A 10,060-nucleotide genomic window follows, 5' to 3' on the forward strand; every position below is an offset into this window, starting at 1 on the left:
GCTAAAAATTACAAATTAGTGACCTAAAGTCCATGCAGATTTTTCCTGTGAATAGGGTTGAGCAAAACCTCAGTCATTTGTATTTTACTTTACTGTACTGTATTGTGTTTGTTTTTGGTGTGGACTACATCCCATCTAAACATAGCCTAAGTCACCTCCACATAGAGTTCTATTGGGAGGCTTTTTTGGAGGCTGATTTTGAGGCAAAATCAGCACCAAAAAACTCAGTGTACACTGACCCTCAGAGGTCCTGCCAATATCCTGGACAAAAAGCACTACAAGTATTTTGTCCATTTTTTCTGGAAAATGACAGATTCCCAAAAATAAATTTGAAGGATCCCATTATAGTTAATAGGGAATCCTTTGGTGTCTGCCATGTAGCACATCCATCTTCAGGGTCCATTCCTAGACATGTTAAGATTGTATAGGTTCCACTAAAGTTGCAGTTGTGTATGTCATTCACAATAAATAAATAGTAAAGAAAACATGATATGTCCTAATATAGTAAAGTGCTACTTGACTGCACAGCCAACCATAGATAGCACTAGAACACAGTAGACCGGAGACAGTACCATAATTTTATAACTGTTGCATTTTTTTCCCTCCCAGGTAGTACAGTGAAAAAATAATTAAATTAAAGTGCCATCGCCACCTAGTGCCAAAGTGAACCTATTACAATTACATGCTTTTTACCATTAAACAATGCTAAATGGTCACATAGAAAAGTACATGTTCAAACTCAGTTTTTGTTTGATGGTATCATATCCATCAACAGCACAGTAAATAGCAAGTACCGTACATGTTATTATTAAATTATTATTAATTATTAAATATGAAATAATCTTTCGTCTATACAGGATGTAAGTAAATAGACGTACGGTTTGCCCTAAAAAGTGTTATCACAGGACTGCTCTCAGAGCCAGTTGTCTGTAGAAACCATACCAACTTTCCAACACATTTTTCAGAAGTGGGAAAGTGAGGGGTGGAAAAATGCAAAAAGGTGAAAATATTTTGCACCAATGAGCTCAAATACATGCACATCTCTTACCAGGTTTCTGGAGTGCAGGGTTTGATAAATTCCCCCCAGTGTTTCCTGCATGGACTGGACATCAAACTATCAATGCAGATGTATGAGAATCAGATCAAGGCTTTAATAGACTTGCGTTGAGTTTGACCTCCTGTTCATAGAGGAAAAACTTGAAAAATTTATTAAGACTGGTGTTTCCTTCGCCAGTCTTAATCACTTCCCTCAATAACATAAGATGTGGCAGAATCATTAAAACAACTGAATCTTCTGGCACTTTTTACATCAGTCCTATCTCTTTCTTTTCCATAACTTACCTGACTACATTGGGTCCCAGAGTTATGGAGAAACACAAAGATAAGTCTCTGGTTGAAGAAGACACGGATTCTGTAACACCCATTAAAGTAAGTAGGAGCTACAGTGACTGCATCCACAGAGAACGACACTGTTTCCCGTAGTTTCTATATACCCTTTTTGGGCAGGGGTTACAGAAACATTATAGAACAGTCACATTTGGTTGTTTCCATAACTCCAATCTAGTGGTCAGGAGACAAAGCCATGTATTCCCATATTTGATGAGATAGGAATAACCCTTTAAAGAGGACCTTTCACCATTTGGGACACATTCGGTTTAATGCACCGCTAGAAAGTGGTCAGGAACGCCCTTCCTCACAGTAGTGTCTATAACGCTGTACTGTGAGAGCAGTGAGGAACGCCTCCCTCCCCTCCTGATAGTGCTCGTCCATAGATGAGTACTGGGGGCGTTCCTCATCGTTCAACATCATCGATGGGTGGTAAGCAACACCCCCTCTCACAGTACAGAGCAATAGACGCTGCTGTGAGGAAGGGCATTCCTGACTGACTGTCAGAAACGCCCTTCTGACAGTGAAGAGCTACGATACCGGCACAGAATTCAGCGCACTGTCGGCTTTCTAGCAGTGTATTAAACCGCATGTGCCCCAGGAGGTGAAAGGTCCTCTTTAAAGGGGCTCTATCATTGGCAAAAGTCATTTTTAACTAATCACATACTTGTATATCCTTTAGAAAGGCTACGCCACACCTACCTTTTATATGTAAATTGCCTCAGTGGTTTTTGAGTAAGTCCGTTTTTATTCATATGCTAATGAGCTTCCAGCCAGCACAGGAAGTTCCCAGCAGCCGCCTCCCTGCTATTATCTCCTATCTGTGTGTGAGGCAAACAGGAAGCCGAGTCATCAGCAGCAGCAGCCTGTGATGTACACATACATAGGAAAGAATAGGCAGAGGGTGCACGGTGAGACTTCCAGGGTGCACCAAGAGGCTAATTAGCATATTAATAAAAACTGGCTCATTCAAAAACCACTGAGGCGATTTACATACAAAAGATACGTAGGTGTGAAATAGCCTTTCTAAATGCTATGCAAGTATGTGCTTAGTTAAAAATGACTTTTCCCAATGATAGAGCCCCTTTAAGCACTATTTGGAAAAGACAACCCGGTAGTTTCACCACCAGTTTAACATTAGATAACCCTTGGCTGATAGGACCATTTATGCCAGATTTAGGCAAGTATATAAAAAGATTTTAAATATTTCAAATTGACTTTCCACATTAAAAAATTCCTAAAACATTGCATATAGAGGTAGCAAGCGCCAACTTCTTTTAAACATTAATATCCTGACAATATAGTCTTTTTAATGAAAATCTAGGCCAGGGGTAGGCAACCTTTGGCACTCCAGTTGTGCAACTACAACTCCCAGCATGGCTACTTCAGCTTTTCTTCACCCAATGAAGTGAATGGTCCATGCTGGAAGTTCTAGTTCCACAGTAGTTGTCGTGTCGAAGGTTGCCGATCTTATTTGAAGTCAGCACATAGGACTTTTATCAGTTCTAGGTATAATAGGATTGGGTACCCAGTTGTATTGACTTTTCTTGTATTATTTTACTTCATTCTCACTGTACATTTTTCATTTTTAAGCTGTAAGCCTTTTCCTCCCACAAGGTCTCTTCCAGCCGAGGGGCCAAAGTAGAACACGATTTTGCAAATAATACACATACAAAATAATAATGTTTCTATTTGTAAAGACAAAGTATGACTTTGTTAATCCTAATGTGAACACTCTTTCACTGAATAGATAGCGCCCTGTAGTGAAGGCCTTTTTTCAATGGGCAATGCTCTTCAATGGATTAAGATAGGAATCAATTATGTGAGTGGTTTTGCTAGCCATTCAGCAATGTAATAGGTTGCTTACAAGTAGCCCACAGAAGACGCCCTAAGAGGTGACACGTCTTTTTTTCAGATGCTAACTATATTGTTGCATACACATATATATATAAAGAAGAAGAATCTTTACAACATCATTATCTGAAAGTTTTTTTTTAAATTTAGATCTGCCACAGGCCTTGCAAAAGAATGGTAAGAATGATCAGCTTAGGCTATCCACTCATAATATCTTTATCCATTCTATCCCAAGGCTTCCTGTTTTCCTTGTCAAAGTCTATTCGAAAAGCAGAGAATGACGTCTTACTAGATACAATTGCTCTAAGGAAAGCATTAAGGAATGGAGACACGATATACAAATCCTCAACTAACCCGCAAGATCAGTACCCTATGGATGAAGAAGAGGAGGAACGAAGCATAAAGGTAAATACGCACTAGAAAAAGTAGAATTTGAAGGTAAATATATGAATGTACATGAGACATAAGGGTCGCAAGCCCTGCATTGTCCTTTATGGATTTCTACAAATGTTTATCTTTCGGCTCTATCTAAACTAACAATATTACTGAACTTGTTTCTGTGCAGAGTGCTGGATCTGACAACACTTATTTCAGCCATGATGTCCTCCCATTAAATGTTGGTGTGAAACAGATTCCGTTTTCAACATCTAAAAGCTCATCCCAGAATTCTGAGAATGGAGATGAGAATGTAGAGACAACACATGAAAGAAGAGATATCGGGGAGGAAGAAAACGCAGCAAAATTTCCAATCGGGCGAAGAGACTTTGATAGTGAGTATTCAGTGCAAATTTTGGATCAATCATTGTATAATATTAAGGTTCACAATTTTCTAATGTCATTTAATTCCTCATGGTCTTCAGAACTTTTGCTGGTAGGCTTTCATCATGGTAATGCACAGGGGGACTCTGTTACTTACTGTCACCTATATAAAGCACCACATGACTAGCACTAAGTTTTATTATAATGAAGGTTACCATTCAATGATAAGCAGAGATCTCAAATTCCTTAAGAATTGTTACAAGATGTATTAGGAAATGACACAGCCTATTGTGAAATTACTGAATTGTCACTGGAAAGCCCCTAAGGATTAAGACAAATGTTGTCTTCACATACATTGTTAAATACTTATAGGTTATTGTTAATTTCTTATTATCATCCACATGATTTTGCAGATAATAAGGAATAATCAATAAATTAACAATATAAGTGAAGATACCAGTAGAACAGTCCAGCGTGGACCGGTGCCACGTTGTGCGTCTTCACCCTGAAAGTGTTTATGGTTAAAAGATTTTGTTATCAGCAGTGAATGGTTTTGTGAACAGTACAACAGAACATTGATAGAGGTTTATTCTGGAGTTTCTATGCACTATTTGGAGAATATTTAGATATTAATATTGAAAACTTACCTATATGGTAGGTTACACTTATCAAAGTGTGTGGTCGAGAGATCAACTGATACTTAAACAGTACAGTTCTGTTCATTGGTCAAGAATGGTACTGAAGTGCTGCTCCTATTCCCTTAAAGGGGATGTCCAGTTTTCAACAAATATTGAGAGACAAATGTTATTGTTTGTAAAATGGCAAGCTTTACAATTTTCCAATATACTCCCCATATCAATTCATCACGGTTTTCTAGATCTTGGTATGCCGTCATTTATTATTTACTTCCAGTGGATACAAATCAGTCCATGGTCATGTGATGTACAGTCCATGGTCATGTGATGTACACACAGGTGCGCAGCTTGTTACCAGGTAGATGTTTGATTACTGTGCACTGACTGTAACGAGCTGTGCACCTGCGTGTACATCACATGACTTATGGACCGATTTGATTCAACTAGAAATAACATTTGTTTCTCCACGTTTGTCTAAAATAGGACAACCCCTTTAAATGTGAGCGTTTCCGCAATGCCATTCAGGACACTACCCAAAGAGCTATCCCAGAACACAGCAGTCTGTTCAAACAGCTGATCTGGGAGAATAGGTCATCCACATTGATATCCTGGGAAACCCCTTTAGGCTGAGGCCCCTTGTTGCGGTAATGTAGCTTCTTTTATTGCATATTTGGCTGTGTTTTTTTGAGCCAAACCTAGGAGTGGTTACAAAAAAATTGGAAATATAGAGGAAGGTCTTATACTTCTAGCATCTGCTCAATCCACTTCTGGCTTTGGCTTAAAATAAAAAAAAATAAAAAAAAAAATTAAAAAAAAAACAACAAAATCTACAAAAAAAAAAAAGCTGCGTTTCAATGTTCGGCTTCAGCCTTAAGATCCATTATATAGATTGAAATATGCTGCCAATTAGAGCAAGTATGCTGAGAATCCCTTACAATGACAAAACAAATGAGTAACTACATGCACCTTTTAATAGGTGTTGCACCATTGATCATGACGCAATTGCAAATTTCTCTTTAGCCCCCATCGTTCCTGAGTAAATGCAGTTAGTTTTGGTGTATAGTGTCAGTCAGGAGCAGACAAGAGGATGTGACTCCGAACTCCAACACTGTCCCACCTCTGGTTTGAGATCAGAATCAATCTCCCTTGCCCGCTCCCATTTAACACTGCCCAAATGACATTACAGAGCCTAAGGCACCATGCACACGACTAACGCAGGGTTCACACCAGCGCCCGGTCTCCATTCTCAGGTTTCCGTCTTTTGCCGGCAGAAGACGGAAACCTGGCAGACCATGTCTGGCCGAGAGCGACGGTGAGTGTTTTATGCTCTCAACGGCGAAACCGTTTTTTTTTTTTTTTTTAAACTGGACACAAAGTCCTGTATGTCCGACTTCGTGTCCGATTAACAAAAAATGGTTTGGCGCTCACGGCCAGACACTTTTCAAACCTATTCATTTGACTGGGTTTGAAAAATGCCTGCAGGTTTCCGTCTCCTGCCCAGTTTCTCGGGCAGGAAACGGAAACCTGAAAGCGGAGACCCCGGGCGCAGATGTGAACGAGCAGTAAGTGTGTTGTCCAATGCTCAGTTTCAATACAACTTTAAGTTCTTTACAAGCGTTTGTATCAAAGTTTTTGACAAAACAAAACAAGGAACAGTTGAGATACTTTTGTGTGAATACACTCTTAGGAAAGACATACCCCAGTTTCAGCTGACCAGGTCATACAATTTTCCTGTGTATTGTCACAGTTTACTTTCAGTGGATTAAAATCTGGCCCAGTCATGTGATAGACACACAGCTGCAGTACTGGACACTGCTACATTATAGGAGTTTACAGTCATACAACAGTGAATAATGGCCAAGTACCGTAATGTAGTCGGATTTTTTTTTTGTATTTATTTATATTTTAATGGACGTCACACAGCAAAATTTAATTTCAATTTCAGTGAATGGGAGCGATTCACATGATCGTTATTTTGACAGGCCAATGTCACGGACCATCAAAATATAGGTAGTGTCCTATTTTTGGCTGTTTTGATGGATCCCTCCATACACTGAAATGTATGGGGGATCCTTGAAAATGGGTGCCACTTGGGTGTAAAATGGCAATTAAAAATGGACATTTTTTTTCACGGCTGTTTTGCACTTCGTGTTACTCTATCAAGTAGGCAGCTAAGGTTTTGTTTAATTTGCACCAACTATACCTGGCAGATCCATTTATATTTGAATCTATCAGATGGTAACCTACACTTTTGTGAATAGCCAAACCATGTGTAGTGCAAAAAAATCCACTCACCCCAAAAAGAAAAAAGCATTTAGAGTAGGTTCGCAGCTCCTCCATTTCTACATTGTAAAAAAATAAATAAATAAAATATAGCATGAAATACGTACAAGTCATTATGTAACAGATTTTCTATTTCCCCTCAAAATGATACCAAATTTGGGAGGTAATAGTAATGAAGACACATCAGAATAGAATTAGCCTCTGCCACTCAGTGAGGAATATATTATAAAATGGTAGACAGATCTCCAACAAGCCATAGTAACATATATTGATTGTCAATTACTTTGCTTTTAATTCTTTAATGCATTGCATTTATCACAGTAAGGGCTCGTTCACATCTGCGCCCAGGTCTCCGTTCTGCAGGTTTCCGTCTCCTGCACTATACTGAGCAGGAGACGGAAAGCTGCAGGACTCTTTCATACCCATTCATTTGAATGAGTTTGAAAGATGTCCGGCCGTGAGCGTTTTAGGCTCTCCGCCGCAAAACTAGTTTTTTGTTTTTTTTAAATCGGACACAGAGTCGGACATGCAGTAGACGGAAACCACAGAACGGAGACCCGAACGCTAGTGTGAACCTGGCGTCACCTGCAATTCTCTATATATTAGAAGGATGTGTTATCAATAAAAGTACTAACTTGCTGGGACCCCCCATTCCAGAGAATAGAATTCCATCTCCTCAGTGTGGATGGAGCAGCAGGTTATGTGGATACGTTTCTGCTCTACTCATTCTGTGGCAAATGCTTAGTATAACACTCTCTGCCACTCCTGTAGAGAAACTGTTATTTTTTTTCTTGAGTTATTATAGGGTATGAAAGACCTTTCTTTAATAGTAGTAGTTGTTGCATCCTCACAGTATCCCAGATTTACTAATACAGTGCAAACAGAGAGGAAGTCTAAAAAAAATATGCCAGATTTACCACAGTGACTGATGATAAATATGGCATATCTTTATTATGGACTCTTTTACACCTCCTTCTACTTGGCCTGCTTTGCATAAGATTTATTAGATGCATCATTCTGAAAGAGCTAGATAGCAGCAGTGAACAGTAGCTTACATGTACCTTAAAGGATCTTTTTATTAAAAGGATTACTGTAGGGCTGGACTGTTTTCCCCAGACCAGCACCCATCTTGCAAGTGAAAAAGCCATGGCATTACTGAAGTGCTCCATAAATCCTCCCCTCAGCTCCAAGTAACACGTGTGGAATCTAACCAGTGGATGGTCTGTGGAATAGCTCAATGCACACGTCAAGAGCTCTTCAGCATGAAGGCCTGTATATGTTCCATTGTGCGTTCAAAAACATAAGGGAACAAGACACAGAGTGCCACAATAGTGTAGATCTGTGGTATAGAAATGTAAATAGGGATGAAAAAAAGATGACCAGTTAGTCTCTCACCTGGAGATGTTGTCAATAATGTCACAACACCAATAAAAGCCTGGGTATTACGGCCAGAAAGGTACAGGAGAGAGTGGCAGTGGAGTCCAACAATGACTCCGTGGGCAGGGCATGTAGCAGTACCAACCAAATGGGGGATTGAACCCACAAATCCCAATAATGGAATGGCCATGCTCTCTGATCAATGATTCAGATTCAACAGTAGAAGTAAACTTTTTTTTTTACTTTTTCATACATAAGAACAACGTGTTTCAAGTTAATATCCTTTTTCAAGTGCATGGAATACACATATATGTAACCTGCTAAACTGCTAAACTAATGCAATGGTCTGCACTGGTTGTCACACTTACAGCATATTCTGCATCCAGTTTGACTCGAATTCACATTGTGCAGCTCATTCACTGTTCCACTTGTAGGAGTAGCAACCACTTGGAGTATTAAAGGCATCCTGAAAAGGTGTATAACCTGCTGTGTACTGCCTTCACCTAAATGTTAGGGGGTGTTCACATTACCGTCGGTGTCCGACATGTAGTGTCCGCTCAAAATCTGTCACGGACATTAGGAGCGGACACTAGCTGTGTCCGTGACACCTGTCATTCATTTCAATGGGCATCGGGTGCGTTGTTTTGCACTCCGTGCCTGTCCTTCCCTGTCCGCAAGTGAAGATGTCCGACTTCAAGCGGACAGAAAAACCCTACATGCAGGGTTCTTCTGTCTGCTTGAGAAGTCGGACATCTTCACTTGCGGACAGGGAAGGAAGGGCACCGAGTGCAAAAGAACGCACCCGATGCCCATTTAAATGAATGACAGGTGTCACGGACACAGCTAGTGTCCGCTCCTAATGTCCGTGACAGATTTTGAGCGGACACTACCTGTCGGACACCGACGGTAGTGTGAACGTTCCCTTGTAGTTTTGCATTGTAAGAAGCTTCAGGTAAAACGCTCTGCTCAATACCGGAAAAGGATCCAAGAGATGTCCAATATATAAAATTTTGCTTTTATTGCATTCCATTAAAAGGGTTACACGAGTTTTCAGGTCAGAATTTTGCTACGCGTTTCGGTACTGAATGGAATGGAATAAAAGCTAAATTTTATATATTGGATGTCTCTTGGATCCTTTTCCGGTATTAAGCAGAGCGTTTTACCTGAAGCTTCTTATCGTAACCTGGTCTGAGTTCACACAGCAGCTCTTTGTCTTCTGGAATTATGAAGGGATTCTTTATATGGTGAGCTGGAATTAATTTTTTGGTTTGGTTTCCTGACAGTTTTACATTGTCTTTTGATTAACGTTTTTTGTTTGTTTGTTTTTTAACAATTATTTAATGGATAATTAATTAGGCATGTCAAGAGTATGCAAAAAAAAAAAAAAAGCTGCACAAGCATGGCCACAGAGTTCTTAGTATTTTGGGGTTCGACCATAGGGATCAGATCTTTAAGACATGCCATGTTATACTGTTTAAATCCCTAAAAAGAACAAACATGAAACCACTAAGTAATCTTTTATTTCTAGTGCTCCGATGCATGCTGGGAAGAGTTTATCGACCTTGCTGGCAGATCTGATGTACTGAAGATTTTTCATGTTGTGGTTACCCCAATAAACGCTGAGTGCCTGTTTAAACAAACTCACATCTGCGGAAATGAAGGAACTTAAAATAAATTTTGCATCATTTATTAATGTAAATAAAAGAATCTGTGCAATGTGAACAAGTTGTCAATTTACTAAATACAAATGGGTAAAAAAAAGAAAG

At 39.5% G+C, this 10,060-nt stretch overlaps 1 protein-coding gene across 1 annotated transcript; it reads left to right on the forward strand.

Annotated features, from left to right (window-relative positions):
- Nucleotides 1-3,414: 3,414 nt before the first annotated feature.
- PMCH (pro-melanin concentrating hormone) lies at nucleotides 3,415-9,918 on the forward strand. The gene is made up of 3 exons (XM_075274573.1): nucleotides 3,415-3,645; nucleotides 3,806-4,010; nucleotides 9,823-9,918. Exons 1-3 carry the CDS (start codon nucleotides 3,415-3,417, stop codon nucleotides 9,870-9,872), a joined length of 486 nt encoding a protein of 161 aa, XP_075130674.1. The 3' UTR covers nucleotides 9,873-9,918.
- Nucleotides 9,919-10,060: the final 142 nt, after the last annotated feature.

The sequence above is a fragment of the Leptodactylus fuscus genome, chromosome 5 (assembly GCF_031893055.1).
Source record: "Leptodactylus fuscus isolate aLepFus1 chromosome 5, aLepFus1.hap2, whole genome shotgun sequence".
Lineage (NCBI taxonomy): Eukaryota > Metazoa > Chordata > Amphibia > Anura > Leptodactylidae > Leptodactylus > Leptodactylus fuscus.